The sequence below is a fragment of the Anguilla rostrata genome, chromosome 1 (genome assembly GCF_018555375.3).
Source record: "Anguilla rostrata isolate EN2019 chromosome 1, ASM1855537v3, whole genome shotgun sequence".
Lineage (NCBI taxonomy): Eukaryota > Metazoa > Chordata > Actinopteri > Anguilliformes > Anguillidae > Anguilla > Anguilla rostrata.
Genome location: NC_057933.1, coordinates 18404642 through 18424195, shown reverse-complemented (window position 1 = coordinate 18424195; position 19554 = coordinate 18404642). Strand labels below are relative to the sequence as shown.

Genomic DNA, 19554 nt, shown 5'->3' with positions numbered 1-19554 from the left:
ACACTAATTACAAGGCAATTTTTAGCCTTGTTTCCTTCACTTCCTGAACAATTAGCGAATGGCGCATGCTGGGAACGGAAGCAGAATCTTGGTCTCTCCATTTCACAACACGGAGTCAGTCTTTCTGTGTGGTTGTGTCGATATTCAAAGCTGCTGCATCCCTTGCTTAACTGAGAAATTAAATGATTGGTTTATGGCTGGACAGATGTGATAGACTTGCAGGCAGAGTATTCTCTGTGTGGACCCATAAAAGACATTGTTAAGAAGAGAGCTGGACTTTGACTTGTGCAAAAGACTCACATCATGTCATCAGCTATCGTATGCCTCATAGCTGAACGCAAAAACAGACACACACACACACACACACACACACACACATACAGATCTGACATATGCGCTCTGCACCCTGGAAATCTTAATTTAACCAGATTAAGTTATGACCATTTTATACACTGGAAACATCTGTAGCAGCTCTGCGCCACTCAGTAATGTACGCTCAGAGCCAGGTGAGTGCATTTACCATTTCTACATAGAGCTGAAAACTGAAAAATGAGCTTTGAAGCAACCGTGTGACAGAAATATTGCATTGAGCATTTTGGACTGTTTATGATTCCAAACTGATGTTTTTCAGTGGGGCTGGGCACTGATAATGAGCTTGGAATGTGGTGCAATAATAGAAGTACAGTATCCCTGGATCGGTTTCATTACACCATCTTCATATTACATCTGAAAATGGAGCATGCTAACACTTGCCTCCTGCCAAGCCTTCTGGCACTGAAGTCTGCAGACTTAACTGGTTTAGCAGGCCAATCGCAGGCTGACAGTGCAAGGAAAGAAAAGAAAGCCTGCGAATCCTGTGTGGCTTCAAAAATGAAAAGGCCACCAGGGCACTGCACTCTTACATGTGAGTACACACTGAGCAGCCTCAAAAGTATGTGCCCTTGAAACTTTTAAAACACTGGTACAACTGATTGACTGGTTTCTACCAAACCCGCTATACTGTATGCAGTTAAGCCCAAACTACTTAGTAGTGTATGGACGGAGTGTAGCACAGTGGGTAAGGAACTGGGCTTGTAACCGAAAGGTCGCAGGTTTGATTCCCGGGTAAGGACACTGCCGTTGTACCCTTGAGCAAGGTATTTTACCTGCATTGCTTCAGTATATATCCAGCTGTATAAATGGATACAATGTAAGATGCTATGTAAAAAAAGTTGTGTAAGTCGCTCTGGATAAGAGCGTCTGCTAAATGCCTCTAATGTAATGTAGTGAGGCAGATCTCTCAGCGCCACATCTGTTCATTTCAGACTGTGATCTTCTTGCTCTTCCTCCTGCTCCTCCTCCTCCTCCTCCTCCTCCTAGGCCATCCCACTTGCCTGCAGTTCACAGACAACATGATGCAGGCGGTGCACACCTACCAGTGGCAGTGCATCGAGTGCAAGTCCTGCAGCTTGTGCGGCACCTCGGAGAATGATGTAAGACCCTCCCCTCATTACACACGAACACACAGCACGCCCGCTTTCTATGTCAGGAGATGGGCAGAGATTTAAGCCAATCACATTACAGCTGCTCGCCACACTTTATCTGCTATGTCTCCCCATGGGAAAATGAGGTCTCTCCAACCAATAATATTGCAATGAGTGGCTCACTGAGCTAAAGTCTTGTATTGGTTATGCAAATACAGCCTCTGCTGCTCTGTTTCCCTCTTCTGTCCAGTCAATCTTGTCTCCTCCTTAACAGGACCAGCTCTTGTTTTGTGATGACTGTGATCGGGGATACCACATGTACTGCCTGAAACCTCCCATGACTCAGCCTCCTGAAGGTATGCACAACCTACATAAAAACCCCAAAATAATCTTAATAAAGATAAATTATTAGCAAGCTGTTCTCACCTCCTATATTCAGTTCAGTGTTATTACAGGGAAGCACCGTCATTATGACAGATGTTAGAAAATCTCTCTCTTTCTGTCTCTCTATCCTCAGGGAGCTGGAGTTGTCATCTGTGTCTGGAACTCTTGAAGGACAAGGCCTCAGCCTTTACTGAGCAATAGAGGGAAGAGACACCCAGCATCTACCCAACGTCAACACAACCACATTCCTACTGGAACACAGACACTCACACACACACACACACACACATATACAGTATGCACAAGCACACGCGCACGTACACACACAGGACACCCATCACAGCAACATTCCTATCAAAACACGCACTGGTAAATTCCTTCTGACAAATACACCACCCATTCACTGTGTGGGCACAGTGTGACACATTGTGGTATCTTCTTTCATTCGAACCTTAATGCACCGAAAAAATACTGTTACAAAATACGGTCGCCACTTTTATTAGTCGGTAAGGCAAAGATAACTATAGCTGCAAAAACTTGGTGAAGCATCGTCATTCTGTATAATCTCTCATTATAGGTCATTCCATAATTTATTAGATATAGCAGTAATGCTCTACCTCACATTTCATTCATTAGCCACTGAATCCAAAGAAATGTAGAGTGCAGTCACAATTATCTGCATGTTGAATTTGAGTGTAGGAGAAATCATAAAAGCAATGCTATGCACATGTAAAAAATTCTCCAAACACAAAGTAGAAACGTCTTCACTGCCACATAACCTCCATACATCTTTAGCATTGTCACTAAAGTGTCACTGTGATACAGTGTTAGAGAAGCTTTGTGAGAAGGCGAGACTTCACATGGCTGGAATGCTTCAAAATGCAGAAAATCTTCAGATGTTCTGATTTATGTACTAAATTAAAACGTAATTAATGGCGTGATCTAGTGAGGTGTGCAAGTGATGTAATGCTAGTAGAGAGGCGTGCTCTCTAAGAACAAAGAATAAACTAGATTTATTGTTTGGAGTTAAAACCAGTGATTTTGCTCCCATTATAGTGAGGATTATGTAAGGCTGTTTTCTAACAAACATGATTTTATATTCAGAATAAATATCATTTTTACAAATTTGTATTCATATTTAACACGAAAAGGGAATTTGAAGCAGATGCCATGCTGATACCTTAAACTATTCATTTCCTTGAAAAGCCAAGGCTAAGACTAAGTAATAACTCTGTGTTAATGTTACTACTATAATTGCCATGTTTTATGCCAGTTAAATATAGATACTTTTCCAACCACTTCAAATAATTTTTCCACGCCTTCGCAGTCCCTAGAATTCTTATGTTGCCCTTCCGTGTCTTGCTAAAAGAACCATATTAGAATTCACACATAAGGTTTTTTGTGAATTGACCTCAGTGGAATTCAAGAACTGGGCAGTTTAGGTAGCAGAGGTGTCATTGTGTACAGCTACTGTCTTTGGAGGCAAATTCTGAAACTATCACTGCAAAGCTGGTGTACAGAGAATTCTAAAGAGACATAAAATGTACTGCCTGTATTCCAAAGAGCAAAGCTGAGACAGCTCCGTGCTATTCAGTGCGATAGCATCTGACAGGCTTTCAAGTTCTAGCAATAACGTGAAAAACCAAAATGTCCTTTTTGACTTTTACATTCTGTGCAGCATGTGGAAAAACACAGATGACAATGCCAGCCTGAAATCACTGTGATTATTGAGTTTTATTGGAAAGCATATTTGATTTTCAGTTAAGAAACATACCAGAGTAAATTTGTCTGTATGGGGTCGATCAAATGATCTAACAAACTCAAATTATTAAAAGGCTCTGGTTTGCTTAGCTCTCCATTAGAAACAGCAAGCTTTGGTTTTTGTATTCTCCAAAATTATTTTTTATTTTTACTTTTGTACTTAATTGTACTCTTTTTTACCATTTACCATTTCGTTTTTACAGATTCTTAGTGAGATCTTCATGCTAAATTAAAATTTGTATTTTTGGTAAAAGTAAAATACATACATCCAGAATATTATTAGTCGGGGCAGCATAAGAACAGGACACTAAGCTCTTCTCTTCTGTTTATGGGTTTGTATTTATATGGGAGACAGTGAGATAAATCCTTAGCACAGTGGCGTGTGGGTGGGACACAGGCTTGTCTGCTTTGGAACACTTATAAACTGATCACTTGTGAACACAACTGTGTAGTCCAAATATTTCCACCTTATAGTAACACTAATCCAGTAGGACTGCTAGAAATCATGCATTCCACACAGCTATCTGATCAGGTGTCATCAAATGAACCATTATAGTAAAATTTCATATATACATACACCATGATAATTAACAAACCTTTTTTTTTGGTGTGTAGTACCAATTTAGGTACTGTGTTTTCTAAAACTTTGTTTTATATATATTTTAGTTGCTTTTTATATTTTGTTGTATTTAAGTTGTGCAACATTCTGGTTTGGGTGTGATATATATTTCATAGTAGATTGGAGCCATTGTATTTTTAGGATCTTTGTTTACAGTCAAGTTTTTAATATAAACTAATACTTGGTGAAATGTGTTGTAACACCAAAAGTTTCTCTCCTTTTCTGTAACGGTTTTTATAATATTTAATGCAGCATAACGGAATTGTTTGAAGTGTGGCAACATAACTGGAAGGGGATATACATTCATGTATGGTTACTTTTATATTTGTCTTCCTCAGACAATCATGAAATAGATGAGTCATGTGGTAGATATATTCGGTTATTCAGGGCTGTTTCCCCTTTCATTGAACTACCACCCCCTGAGCTCAAATATGTGTTTATGGTGTATTTGCATCATGGATCTTTTAAGATTTTCCTTTGTTTAAAAAATATATTGTTTTGGATAATATTTGAGTAGAAGTGTTTATCAATGTAAAAGCACCTTTTAAGGTGCAGTATACCTTGTTACTGTTGAAAATCTGCTATGCAATTTCTGTTCTCGGTAGTGTCTAGAAACAAGGTCTCGCACTGTTATGAAACCAACACACCAATCAAGTTCTAACACATTGCCTGTAACATCCTAGCCCTACTTTCATACTTTCCGTTTTTCTCTGACTTATTACATGAGCATTTTCCATCTGGTCATTCTCTCATTTCTGTTTGTTCTGCTTGTCTGAATAATGAATGGAAGGCTCTATTTTCAGTGGCCGTTTCCGTTTTTGTCCCACACCCCACCACCCCACCCCCCTCACTAATTTTTCAAGAATGTCTAATGCCATAATCCATGGACTAAAGACTTTAATTATTTATTACAACAATTTTTTAACAAAAGCTTAATCAGGACCCTCCTTTGTAATGCAATGTTGATGGAGGGATTCAGCTACAGTTCGAGCAGGTCAGCAGAAAGCAAAAGGGACGCTCTGAGGGCTATCTGTATACCCAAGTGGAAGAGGTCAAGGGTGAACCTCACAGCTTCTCTCAGCCTTGGTTTATACCATATTCTCTGTTAACCTCTCTATGACCTTTGACCCCCTATTCTCTGTCAGCTCATGAAGGATTACTCTGGCACCAGAAAGCAGCTTCAGAATTCCATCAGCAGTGGTCTGTATGGGAAGAAAGGGACTACCATAGTCATTTTGGAGAAAATATAAATACAAAGAAAGAATAATAATCAGCTGTACTCCATAGGTGAAGTTCATTTTAAATAATATAACAACATTATAACTGTTACTGTTATTTTATAAAACTAGCTAGAGGCAAACCATTCTCATGTTTGAAGAAGCAGAATTTAAAAAAATATTAATAAAAGTCGACACAAAGCTGGGTGAAAATATCTGATGGTAAATAGTGAATGTAAGTTAAATGCATATATTTAAATGCATAAATAACCCTTTCATTGGGATCCAACATTGTTTTAGTATTTTACAGAACATTTAAAAATAAAATCAGACCTGGATATAGGATCCCTAATCTAATTTTATGTAGATTTAAGATCAAGTGCCAATATTTCTATATTTCTATTTTTCAGAATGCCTGGGCCAGCTTCCACCAATCTATTCCCATGCATAAATACATTCAGGTTAGGGACATACTAGATCAGTAACATTATTATATTGCAATCCACATATGTATATAGGTTACAATTATATTACATGCACGTTTTCAGGTATTTAGCAGAAGCTTTTAGCAGATTTTCCAAAGAAATTATTTTCCATGGCCATACAATGGCGTAAAAGACTTCTGGAATCATAGCCAAGTGAACCCTTACAACTACTGTTATTCAGATAGAAGATATGGTTATCACAACTTTTCTTCAACCCCAGAACACCAACCCAGAAGTGATGGTATTTGGTGAAAGGCAATTTCACACTGAAACCCTCAGTCCTGATAAGTGTGAGCTTCCATTCCCAAACTTGTACTATAATGTAGAGAAAAGTGATAGTATTGTTTTAGAGGGTAAATATTTTACAATAGAATAACATGCAAAGAATTTTACAGAATGAACATACTGCTTTCACCTGTCAACAGAGTGCACATCCTATAGTTTGCTGACAATAACTATTGCTCTTGATGTACTTTCAAAGGGTTAGGGTGTGGTGAAATATAGTCATACATATAATGGATTTTTCTTTGTTACACTTAGTTTTTATATTTGAAAAGCTTTTTTGATGGTCCTACCACTTCATCTGCAGTATGCAATAAAAGTTTCACTGACCTTTTGTGTCTTATTGTCCTACCACAATTTATATTTAAATAATTCTATTCCTGTAGTTCTCACAGTGGCCACTAGGTGGAAGACGATTACAGTATTTCATAAAGCACATTATTAGTTGTGTTGGGAAAATCAATAACATAAAGAGCACCCAACCCAGTGGAAAAAACAAATTGCACATAATTTTAATGGTCTGTTTTCATTCATTTTGATCAAAATGCATTAGTGATTGAGGAAATAAAAACAGAGAGGGAAATTCAGTCAGGTAGACATAAGTCCAAAAGTTTATTTGGTGGCTACAAGATATCAGGCTCTTGGGTCTTTTAACCCACGAATAGTCATCTTTTTGATTGAGTAACTAAAAGCAGGAATCGCCCAGAAATATCACATGCATAGTTGTGTGCCCATACCAGTTTTTGTGCTTTTATGTGTTGAATTTATACAGCACACTTTCTATATGCAGTTTTACTGTACATTTGTTGGAAATATTACATTTAACTGGAGTCTGTATGAATAAATTAAGCATATCTATCTCATGACCAGGAGGTCAACAGCAGCTGATGATAATTAGAATTACAATATGAATCTGTACAGTGCAGTTGAACCATAAAAATAAAAAAGATTTTAAAAACAAAAGTCACCAAAGCAGTCCTCCAGTCACAGTCAGTATAATTCTGAATGGTCTCTGGCAGTGGTTATGCTGGCGACGTCCTTCCTCCCAAGGCTGTCCACTAGAGGGAGCTGTAGTTTATGGAAGCTGCCCTTAGTCATTTTGGGCCTTGTGTAAAGGATAAGCTGGTGCATGCTGTTCGGGGAGGGGAGTAGTTGTGTTCATATGAGGGTATTATATATTGGCCCTCTGATATTTATATCCTCTTCACCCGGGTATGAACTCCCAGTCCAATTAGGAGGAATGAGGATGGAACGTTCCAGTCCAATAAGTGGATTGATATGAAATATCTGTCCATGCATCCAGCTGCAGCTCCACAGTCTACGGTTTTGAATCCAGAGAAACTGACTCGGCGGGTGGCAGGTGATGTGCTGGGGCAATGCAATGCTGACAGCTTGGTTGTCTTTGGAAAAAAAAAAGGTTGGGCTGGGCTGTCTCGTGCATCACTCTTCTTTCTCAGAGGCCTGGGGGCCCCGTTACCTGTACCAGACTCTAGCGTAACAGCAAGTTCTTTGTCAACTAGCATGCACAAATACAGGGACTGTCCATTCGGTGAATGGACACTCAAAAGCTGTACACATGTCCGACTCTCAAACCGCACAGATTTTGGTACATTTGTTGTGTTGTGTAAAAGTACATAATGCCTACCTCTCAGAACATTTCTCTCATGCAACATACAGTGCAACAGCAGACAGTGAGTCCCACGGCACCAGAAGTGCCAGGAAAAGGCTATGGGCACGCACTCCAGTCCCAGGACATTTGTCTCTGGATCGCACAGCGTCAGCGTCCTTATAGGGTTTAAAACCTGTGGAATCGGCCGGTACATTCAGCTTGTGTTAACAGTTTTAAAATTAAAGCACAGACGACGCAGTAACTCTTCTGTTTTCTAAACAGCAGTCGACCGAGGCCCCGCTTTTCCGGGCTGGATCATAAAGCATTCATAGTTGAACGCAGCTAAACAATCTTTTTTTTTTTTTTTTTTACATATTGGATATGCTTTACTGCTGGGTATGAACTTGGATCTGGATCACAGCATGAACAAACAGACTTTCCACATTGGCAAGATACTTTTTCACTTTAGTGTGGGTGCAGCACAAATCACTTTGAACTTCAATAAACTACTTTGTTCAGTGATGATGCAGTTCAGCAAGATTCCTGCCTCTGTATTGCTAATATTCCTACTGGGGTGTTATATACAGACTGGTATATTTCATCGAATGCCTCAGATTGCCAGCTACACAGATTTTTTTCCCCACTGCTTTTTGAGATAAGCTAATCGACCTCAAAATCATAATTCTGTAATCCTGTGACAAACAGTCGAATCTAAAGACAAGATGACACTCAAGACGATGACACCAATTTGACACGATCCCTTATGAATCCTGGCTGGCATGGCAAGCAATCACTGAAATACCACCTTGCTTTGGTGTGGAACACTTTTGTTGGGCGTCAAGTTTCATCAGCTCTGACATCATCAGTTCACCTCCATGGATATGTTACTTTTGTACATCGTCAATTAATGTCCTTATAAAATGACATTAGCTTACAAGCTCCATGTTGGATGTTAGAAGAAAATATCCCTCATTCCTGCATACTTCGTAGTACACTACAGCTTGATTTTCTGTTGGATACAACAGTGCAGGGTATTATGTTTAGTTTTTTCTTTTCTTTTTTAATAGTGGATAAAACCTTCTGCTGACATGCTTTTGTATTAATTAACCCAGCATCCACTGTTGTCTTTGTACCATTGCACACAACATGATTATATCGATTTCCGTTTACTCTATACAGTCTTAGCTAGAATACAGACAGACACATTTTAGGTGGCATGCAGCTATACATTGTAATCTCTGTCGAGCCCTTTTGGCGTTCTGCCCTTGGAATGTTCTGAAGCAAACAGACTTTTCCTCAGAGTCTCCCTCCAACTGTCAATTTGAAGCAGCCTCCAAAAAACAAATAAAACAACCAATAATGCCTGCAGCCAGATTACAAAGAAGTTATGATAAACTCATGATAAACCAATTACTCTGAATCTAAAATAAAATCTATGTATATGTCCTTCAGTTAGCTTGTAGTATGAACTATCTTAGAGGCAAGTTCTATAGTCATTTTGATTTAAATATGTTTATAGATTTAAATGCAAAAGTCACTTTTTTGTTCATAAATTACAGAGACAGCAGTGTCCTGTTCGTTTTATTGACAACTTATTGCTCGCTATCTTGCAAGTGCAGGGACTGTGCGAGGTGGTGAGGGAGGAGTCTGGTTTGTCTCAACTGTCACAGTGCACCCCTCCGCAGGCCCTTAAACTCCAGTCTCGCTGGCGTCCCTCTCCCCGCGCGACAGTGACGACTCTGGGCTCTCCGCGCTAGTCCGGTCCCAGGCCTTGTCAGGAGGACTGCATGAGGCCTGTCAGCCGCTTCCCCGTCAGCGACTTTCCCTGAAAAACGAGAGAGTGGAGGGGAAAAAAGGAATGTACAATTGTACAATGTACAAATCTGACGACAAAGAGAGCCCAGGAAAGACACCTGACAGCTCTAAGAGCTTCTGTTTAGCCTTTTAGCATGAGCAGATGGAGAGTGAAACTGCAATGCTAGTCTTTCATTCAGCAGGAACACCTTAGAGAGATGGCATATGCTTATGTCATATCTCTGAACATTATGTAACCAAAAAAAGTCATTTGAAGAGCAAATACTGTATGAACCCTTTTTACACTTTTACATTAATAACTGATATTCATTCATCATTGAATATTTAACAAATATTAGATAATATATTTGGGTTTCAGACTGAAACATTCATAAAATGTTAAGATGTGCTGTCACATATGCTCACATCCCAACAATGTATATTTTAGCCATTTGTGGAGTTCTCTCAATCTGACCACCACGGCCTCCTTCTTAATAACACATTTACTAATATTTACAAAATTTCAGCTGGCACTTTTTAAATAGTGTTTTGTGGGTTATTAATAATTCATTAAACATTTAGCTGTAACAGCATCATAAGCTAAAGTGCTAGCGTGGTATTTGCATGGAATATATATTGGTTTTGTGTCCCATCATGTAAAACAATGTTCTTGTGCTCCATAGGGAGGCAGCGTGGGAGTCTGGCATTAAGAATAAGCATAAACTGATTGAAGTAAATTAATAACTGAATTTTAAACTCTGTGCTGAAAGGAGAGAGAGAGAGTAGGGAGGTAAGCACCTTCACTAATAGTCATTTAACCCCCCTGGAACCATGTCTATAGCACTTCATGCATATTAAAGACAAATCTTTGAATATTAATGTTGCTGTAGTTCAGGGGACTTCACAGATGTTCATGTTAACACGATGGTATTACATAGGCTACAAACTGGGTGTAATATATCTTGGAGTGTGGCAATACAGCTAACATAACAGCATTATAAAACCAGTGGAGATAAATAAACATTTCCATCATCCATATTAAACATTTTCAGTGACCAAGAAGGAAGTTGCAAAGGTTTACAACATTTCATAGCAAAAGATTAAGGTCTGGGTCAATTAGGGAAAGGTGATATCTTGGTTTTTAGTTTCAGACACGGGGACAGCTTTGTCCATTTTTCTAATATCTCATTACTCTTCAGGTACACCTGTGCAAAACCTTTAAAAAGCTGATGAGTACATTAATAAGGCTGATGGGCTTTTAGGACCCAAACGGACAGCATCACTGGGGTTTTACTGGAGTGTAATTAGTTTGTTTGTTGAAGTATCCCCCATTCAGAGCACACGGAAGCATGCTGAGAGCGGTGCAGCTGGGGCCTTGGCTGCAGTACTCTTGGCTCCATACTCACCACACTGCGCGTGAACTTCTCCAGGGAGGTGCGGCGCCCCTGCTCACTCTCAGGCTGCTGGAAGGGGCAAAGCAGTGCGGCAAGAGGGGGAAATGGAGGCGGTGGAGGTTAGAGGAGGAACAAACAAAGCAAAGCGTAAGTCAGCTTGGACGTGCGGCCTAGCGCAGCGGCTAACGGTGAGAAAAAGGTAGCCTGCAGTGGCTACATGCACCAGCAGAGGGCTCTCAAGCCAGCCATAGCAGTTAGTAAGTAAGGACATCATTAATAAGAATAATGGACATACTGCAGAACACTGTGCACATGGCTATCAGGGTTAATATAGTAGTATTAATATATGATGTAATATGATGTTATATGATCATGTTAATATGCAGTCATGTAACAGATGGTGAGGTTTCTGTTGGTTTGTCCTTCTCTGACGTATTTAACAGGGAAATTGGGTATTTAGCCCAAAGAACATACAAACCATAGGAAGTTAAAGTATACAAGTTTGATCTCACAATTCACATTAATGTTAGTATCACTGTTGCAGGCTTAAACGGACCAAGATTGTTTTGGAATGAAGATAAAATAATTCATCCTGGTGGTTTGGTTATGAGTCCTGTATGTAGCTTGAGGGTGTGTTACCCGGCAAGAAACCAAAGATATAGTTTCTTTGCTCATAACAGCTAGCAATACTGCACCAGGGAAATGCATTTCCTTTCTATTGTCCTAGTTCAGACAAAAACACAAGCCACCAGCAGTTGTGCTCAAGGAATTCATCAAGGACACACTATGATGACACATATGAGCTTCAGCAGGCCCAAATAGCGGCCCTCACTCAACCGTCTCCATGGGGAGATTACTGCGGCTGGAAGTCACAGGAGCCCACCTTCTTTCTGGCCAGCAGGAGGTCCTGATAGGCATTGGAGCGCAGAAATCGAGCATAGCTGTCGCTCTTCATCAGCTTGAAGATGTGCTCCTAAAAGAGAAACCGCAGGGGTGGGAGCGTTTGTTCGCGTGCGCAACTGCATACGTGTGAGGTTCTGATGATTTGCGATTGCGTGCGCTATTCATTTTTTTTTTTTTTTGATAATTGAAAAAAAGGCTGCAACCAATTTTTTAAATCACCTTGAAAGGTTAAGTAGCTAAATTCACTGTGAAACAAAATTATTAGTGCTGGTTGCAGTTAGAGATGAAGCTTGGAACAGTATAATTTGTTCCAAAGTCCAAACACCAAAATAGAAAAAAAATCATGATAGTGCAAATGTAAAATGAATAAATTGAACATAAGACCAAATAAATTCAGCAAGAGGGAACTGGAATTGTTAATACATATCACACCTTACCTAGGGCAATGAAATACATGTGAAATTCAATCAATAATATATATATATGGCTTCGGGAATGACAAAACTATCAAAAGAAAACAAGAAGAAATGTGGCACAATACAGATGCACAAAAAGATCCTCTAATGCTGTCCAAAAATAACAAATGGATAGTGGCCAGTTTCACTACAGTAAATGTAGCAGTCACTGCAGGCAGAGCAGACATGTCCGTAACATTTAATCATTTGCAAAACTATTGTTCAAAATACCTTCTCTCATTTGTCGACTATGCCTCTGTTTTGCACCAATTAGAGCAGCTGTAGTCAGTCAAAGGTATGACAGTCTTTTGAAGTTGTTTTATTTTTTGTACATTGAAGTGGTTTTCTTTTTGTTAATAGCTCCACTTAATTAGCACAAGCCTTTGCGAATAAGTTGGCATACTTAAAGAACCATATTTATATAGCTTCCTTGTTTGTGTGAAAAAATTACAGAAATACATACACCATAAACATAGAGATAGTCTGTGTGTACACTGTAGTCTGGGAGACTCAAACGTCTGGGGACTATGTGTTTGCATGTAACTGCAACTGTGTTTAAGTAGGACAGTTGTCCATGTTTGTGCAGTGGCACGTGGAACACTGTGTGTACACTGTGTGAGTGTGTGTGTGTGTCACTGTGAGTGTGTGAGGCTGCAGGTGTGTGAAAGGCCCAGGGGAATTGGGTAATGATGTAACACAGAGTGCTGGGAGCCTGTAAACCAGGCACATTAAAGCAAGAGGGGGAGAATTCCCACAGGACGGAGTCTTGGATCCAGCGCTAAACCGAGCACAGAGCCAGCGCACTAATGCACTGTGAAATGGACGCCTTCGAACAAAGCTACAGTAATTCAGCCTGAACTGGGGGAATCTGGGGAGGGGGAAAGACGCTGCGGCATTACACGGGTCATTAACCCCTTGAAAACATGATCTCCATTTCTGCTTGCTTCACTTTCACTTCATATTCTTCTGGTTCAATGAGCAAGACAGACATGTTTTGCATGCGCTTTGGGGAAGGGGGGGAGGGGACGGGGGAGGGGCGGCTGCCGTACCTGGGCGTCTTCAAAGCTGTAGCGGCCTGGATCTTTGAGGTTCTGGCTGGTTCGCTCATAACTGTGGGAATCCAGGTTGATAGAGCTTTGGGCTCCCTCTGCCAAGAACTCATGCCAGATCTCCTGGGCTCTATTGGGTACATCCTGTAGGGGGCGCCGTTTTAGGTCCTGCACTGCCAACCAGAACCTGTGCAAAGCATAATGCATACCACACGCATTATACTGAGTCTCAGTGGTAGCCCAGCAAGCTGAGACTTTCTTGCATTGCGATACTGTGGAATCTTCCCACAGCTGTTATTACCAGTTTAAAGACACTCCGTTGAACTGTGTCTATAAAACGAATGAAGATAGAATAAAGTGTAGAGCAAGTAAGAAGACACTGCTAAGGATAAGGAGGCTGTGTATTATCTCCCTGACTCTCCCCTCATTTGCTGCTCTCCGAATCCCTGCTCTGAATGGCCCTCTCTCCACTTAATGCCCCTAATGGGGCTTCTCTCATTCAAAGAGCCGATCTAACCGCCTGTGATGGCGAGTCTGTGGTTTTGCGATGCAGCAGGGCCCAGTTGGTTATCTGTGGCAGTGCTGCTAAGTTACTTAGATTGGCGTAGGAGGGCCTCGCGGCTACGACCAGTCGGACTGAACAAAGGGGAGAGTGGCCTCTGTGCTGATAACAGGGGGCCCGCAGTTGGCGAACTGATAAGCAGGGTCTCACTCTTACCGTAGGTTCTCCGAGCTGAACTCCGACTCCAGGAACTTGAAGAACTGATCTCGCCCCGCGGGGTCCTTGAGGGCCTCGTCCAGCGAGAAGCCCCACCTCTTGACGCGCTGCTGGCTAGGCTCTTTGCTGCATGGGGGCGGGACGAGAGAGAAGCCGCACACTTAGTCCCTTCAGTCTGACAGGACCCCACCCTCCTGGATGGGACTCTTCAGTTTCAGCCAGTCTTAATGATTTAACAGGACCTTATTACCAAGGGCAACCAGTCCAATTAGCCATAGTAGACATATTCATCCTGTGATACTATGCCTCAGAGGGACCTGGAAAATTGGCCAGAACATGACACCCTCAGAAGTGTCTACTTTGGATAGTTTGTATTTTAAATTCAAAATGGAGGTTGAAATTGAGAAATGCTGCACCCTAGAGGTGTGTATTAATATTTCAGATACTGCAGAAGCTCACCCACCCTCCCTGGGGTGGGACTTTATGGCAGGTTTTTAGAGGGTCCTTCAGCTGCTGATGAGCTGTGGGGGAGGGGGGCAACTGGGACACCCTCATGGGACAGATAAAGTGAATCTCACCTGGTCTCCAGGTCCCAGAAGGTGGTGTCGTCACTTATCCAGGGGTTGGAAGGCTCTGGTATGGTCACAAATGGGTCGTAGTCCATGAACTGCTCTGTGAAACTCATCAGGCTGCAGCAAAGGCAAGAGGCAGGGCTCCCGTTACACAAAATTGAGCCACCAACCCTCTCATTGCACCGTACACCACAGTCCAATTACACTAGAGCGAGGCATTACCAGGATCACCACTGAATTAGTGTCAATTTGCACCATATCTGCAAGGTCATCATACAGCTAATATAGCCAACACGTACGAATCCAGGACATGAATACAGAAACACTTCAATGCCAAATTGCACATTTAGTACTTTGTCACTTTAAGACAACAAAGCATCAGAGTTTGAGCCATGTATTGATTTTAGGGCTTCTGGAAAATCCATATCAAAACTCGCTGACTCAAACCTTTGGCACCAATAAGATACCTCACCTTAATTTAATCTCCCGTGGGTTTCACAAACAAAACGCTAGCGTTCTGATGGCATAAATGATTGGTCCATATTATCGACTGAGTGCGAACCTTATCACTGCTCTTGTCATTTCTTGTGGGCACGCAGGGAGTTTTGTTTTTGTCTCAGAAAAAGCAGTTTGACTGCAGAAAATGTAAACTGGGTCACTGGAATGATAAAAATGCAGTCTGAGACACAGAATCCTAAACGACTGTAAGCTAACACAGAAACAGAACTCCTGAGACCGCTACCTAGGATGCAACGCGGCGGCTTTTCAGACGGCAATACCAACCCCCCACCGCGCCCTGGAGCGCCCGGCATCGGACGGTCTGCCGATAACTCCCGCCGCAAACAGCTCGAAGCCCAACTGGCATATCAAATCGAGCGGACCCCTGCCTCCCTCGAGCGGGGCAAACCATTCCCACCACCGGCACCGGAAAGAACGTTTTAATCAATCTCGCTTCCCTGCCGGGGGAGCCCGGGGATTCGTGCTTAGATCCGGGGGGCCCGCGGAGAGGGAAACGGTCACCGGGGAAGGCCTTGAGCTCTCCGAAAAAACAGGCTCGGGTTTTAGAAAGCTGCGGTCAGGGCCGCAGGGACCATACAAATCGGCTTGGGGTGAGAGCAAGAGTCGGACATGTTTGCACTTGGGGTGGGGGTAGGACTGCAGGGGTTATATTTCGGCCACCTCTACATCGGCCATACACCAGTGACTTGGAAATGCTAAACATGAGATGCCACACACGCACTGTTACAGCTTCTTTAGCACTGGAAACAACTCAGAGTTGAAATGAATATCGGTCACCAGCAAAGTGACAGTGCCTTCTGTCGAAGCGCAAAACATCTTTCTGGCGAACAGACTTTGCACGGCACTCAGCCTTGGATAAAAGCAGCTATTTTATTCAAGAAAATTACGCCGATGACACAAACACAAAGCTATCAAATAAGGACAGCTGCCTTTGTTTATAAACAGGATTTTATTTTCACATTTAAAAAGGGCTTAGGAGCTATAACTGACAGGGTGGTAAATGATGTGAATTGAACTCGCAGAGGAACAACAACAAATCAGTAGTCAGAAGGACAATCTTCTCCAGAAACGAGAATGTATATCAGTCTACGCTCACCTGTCAGCTACTTTGGACACTTTCATACAGTGCCTGTCCAGCTGGGTGTTTAAAAATGAGATCTGTGCGGAAAAACGGAACAAACGAAATGAGTCATTTGATTAACTTGCAAACAATATGTCATGAATATAAAACAGCAAACGGCTGATGCATGGGAATCAGTACATCATAGGTAATGTGCATGTCTGCAGGGGCGTGTGTGAGTGCATTTGTGTGTATGTGCATGAGTGCATGCATGTGTATGTGTGCGTGGGTGTGCATGCATGTGTGTGTGCGTGTGCGTGCGTGTGTGTATGCTTGTGTGTGTGTCCCTGTCTGTGTGTGTGCGTGCATGTGCTTGTGTGTGTGTGTGAGTGTGCGTGCATGTGCATGTGCATGTGTGCGTGTGCGTGTGCATGTGCGTGTGTGTGGGTTTGTGTGTGAGTGTGTGTGCATGAGTGTATGCTTGTGTGTACGTGCGTGTGAGTATGTGCGTGTGTGCGTGCGTGCTACAGCACCTCCTTCTGCACGTCCTCTTTGGTGGTCTTCCTCGCTGGTTGTGAGGGCGTGTGGACAGGACTCTGGGACTGTGCCTCCTCCGTCACCCCGTACACCGACTGCACACAGGGGAGGGGACAGACGAGTCAGCAGCACGTCTCAGAACTTATGAAATAACATTGACCTTATTACTGCTCTAACAGATGACTGCAGAACAACAGAGCTGAACAGAGGAGTGCAGGGACAGGGAGGAAGAGGGCTGTAAGGGCTGGGGATGGGAAGGACTCGTTCACAACTGACATTCCTGTGCAACATTGATTGCACAGGATTTGCGATGACTGTAAGTGATGACCATAAGAGCGTGTTTGGTCTGTTACTCCTCTCGCTGCGTCCTGCCTACCTTCTTCACCTTCTGTGGGTTTTTTTCACGCCGGCACTTGCGGATGTCCATCTCCGTGGTGTTCACACAGCCTGGCTGTAAGCGAGTCACATGGTGAGGCACTGGGGGAGGGGCTATGCTGCAGCAGCTTTCACAGTCACAGTTGGTAACCCACAAGCTCAGCAGACACCTTCATCCAGAGACACTCAAAAAGGCTGCATCTGAGCTGCCCAACCCTGATTCTGGAGATCAACCATCCTGTAGATTTTCACTCCATCCTAAACAAAGCACAACTCATTAACCAGCTAGAGATCTTGTTGAGCAGCTAATTCGTGGAATTAGGTGGGCCAAATAAGGGTCGAAATGAAAACCTGTAAGCCAGTGGATTTCCAGGAACAGGGTTTGGCAGGCCTGGCCCACATTTACATCTATTATACACATAGGTAACTATGGCCAATGCACCATGAATTTGAACTAGTAAAAAAATGCCTTATTCCCTACCAGGGTAGAATTTACAGAGTCGGAACACAAGTTTAGAAGAGGAGCAGTTTTCCTGAAATTCAAACCTGAAACCTGGATTGCGAGTCCTAGTGACTCAGCAACACTGCTGTCCGGTTTGTATTCAAATGAAACACATGTTCCTTGGCATGGCTGGCCTATGGCTGAAGCCTGGTGGATTGCCATTGTGAGATACTGACTTCTTTCAACCATTTCACACTGCATCTCAAGGACCGCAAGGCAACCTCATTCATGTGCAATCCTCATTCCCAACAGCTCCTCAAGCACGTACCACAGGCCGGTGGACATCCCAGAATGCCCTCTCCTGACTGTCCAGGATCTTGCGATCTGTCTTGTCCTTTTTCCGATCAATCCTGCAGAAGTACGATAACAGACATTTGATGAGCTTAGATCGTGATCTGCCACTCTGATTAATAACAGAGTATACTTTAGTGCATGCTGATTTCTGGTGCAGGGAAAACCTGTGTCTTACGTAACTGACATTTACCGACTTACAAATCCTTTCTGCAGTCTGATTTCGTAACCTGTTTTTCATCGGCCAAAAGCATCTTTTGACAGTCTTGCCATTTTCCATTTCACAATGAGCTATTTGCACTGCTTCAAAGTAAATATATTGTGGTGCTCACCCTGATATTTTTAAAATTACATTCCACCTGTAATACTTGAATGCATTGACGCCTTATTGAATTCATTCTGGAATTCAATGCACTTGAACCTGTCCACCACCAGATGGGGCTGTTCAATCACAGCACCAGATAGATGATGATTAATGAACTGTCTGCAATTTTAGGTTTGTAGTACCTGCACCCCAGCTGCTCCAGGGTAAGTGTTGCACAGTTGGCAAGAAGATACAACAGTACTTTCAACTCCAGCACTGTAACTCACAGTGTGAAATACACAACTCCCAGAGACTTGGAGTTAAATCTTGGCATCTTCCATGATTAAATTAAGATTATAGTATTATTTTAGAGTGCTAAATATCCAGTTTATCAACGTCTTCACACAGTTACTATTTTGAATGTATCACTACAAATGTTCTATGGCACTACTGCACTTTAGGTTTCCTGGTGATAACAGTGATATTTCAAAATTGTGAGTCACTCTGGATAATTTGCACTGTAATGTAATGCTATACACTACACAGGACAGTTAGACATGGAACAAACAAGAACAGCACTATATGTGTTGAGAAGACTGCCTTATGCAGTTTGTAAGGGCCTTGGACAAAGAAGAACCTTGGACAAACTGACAGAAATGCTTCCACAGCTGTCTTAGTTGAATGGGATTGCACCCAAAAGATCAGCTCAATGCCTGTTCAGGCAGCCCATTGTTAATCCACTCACCTTTCCTGTGGTGAGGCTCTTGTTTACATTGTTGCCAGAGCGACTACACTTACTTGACCTGCGCCTCTGCCTGCATGAAAATGAACTCCCACTTCCTGGCAAACGCCCTCTGCAGCCGGGCCAGGTTTTCCTGCAGGCCCAGAGAGAGAGTTAGGATGAGTGTGTGTGTGTGTGTGTGTGTGTGTGTGTGAGAGCAAGCGAGAGATAGGGAGAGAGAGACAGAGAGAGAGAGAGAGAGAGAGAGAGGAGGGGGTCCTATCTTGTGTAGACCTGTGTCGATGTACCCTTGAGCAAGGTACTGTAATTAAACTGCTCCTTGAGCATAGCATATAAAATTTAAAGTCACCCCGGATAAGGGCATCTATTTGAGGAATAAATAATGTATACATGAAACCGACACATTTGTGCGATGTCCAGCCCCTGCAACCTCGTTCTGTGAAAGGACGGAGAGTGACTGCACAGAAATTGGTCGAGCAAGCTGCTTGAGGGCACAGCTGCAGTTTGAGATCCTGGAGA

General features: G+C 42.4%; 2 protein-coding genes across 7 annotated transcripts in view; one reads left to right on the top strand and one right to left on the bottom strand.

The window, feature by feature from the left end:
- Nucleotides 1-6541, top strand: part of LOC135250674 (zinc finger protein DPF3-like) — a 49646-nt gene extending 43105 nt beyond the window's left edge. For both annotated transcript variants that reach the window (XM_064327241.1, XM_064327230.1), the window contains 3 exons: nucleotides 1360-1472; nucleotides 1738-1819; nucleotides 1981-6541. In XM_064327241.1, the coding sequence (XP_064183311.1) occupies nucleotides 1360-1472; nucleotides 1738-1819; nucleotides 1981-2048 (263 nt within the window). In that variant the 3' untranslated portion in view covers nucleotides 2049-6541. The remainder of the gene's footprint in view (nucleotides 1-1359; nucleotides 1473-1737; nucleotides 1820-1980) is intronic.
- A 258-nt stretch (nucleotides 6542-6799) lies between these two features.
- LOC135250654 (regulator of G-protein signaling 6) overlaps nucleotides 6800-19554 on the bottom strand; it is a 101071-nt gene continuing 88316 nt past the window's right edge. For 3 of the 5 annotated variants that reach the window (XM_064327185.1, XM_064327192.1, XM_064327219.1), the window contains 11 exons: nucleotides 19092-19168; nucleotides 17967-18048; nucleotides 17198-17272; nucleotides 16818-16916; nucleotides 16321-16382; nucleotides 14712-14822; nucleotides 14134-14259; nucleotides 13416-13602; nucleotides 11892-11981; nucleotides 11021-11077; nucleotides 6800-9645 (listed from right to left, as the gene is read on the bottom strand). In XM_064327185.1, the coding sequence (XP_064183255.1) occupies nucleotides 9595-9645; nucleotides 11021-11077; nucleotides 11892-11981; nucleotides 13416-13602; nucleotides 14134-14259; nucleotides 14712-14822; nucleotides 16321-16382; nucleotides 16818-16916; nucleotides 17198-17272; nucleotides 17967-18048; nucleotides 19092-19168 (1017 nt within the window). In that variant the 3' untranslated portion in view covers nucleotides 6800-9594. The remainder of the gene's footprint in view (nucleotides 9646-11020; nucleotides 11078-11891; nucleotides 11982-13415; nucleotides 13603-14133; nucleotides 14260-14711; nucleotides 14823-16320; nucleotides 16383-16817; nucleotides 16917-17197; nucleotides 17273-17966; nucleotides 18049-19091; nucleotides 19169-19554) is intronic. The other 2 variants (XM_064327200.1, XM_064327209.1) reach the window with 2 other exon arrangements.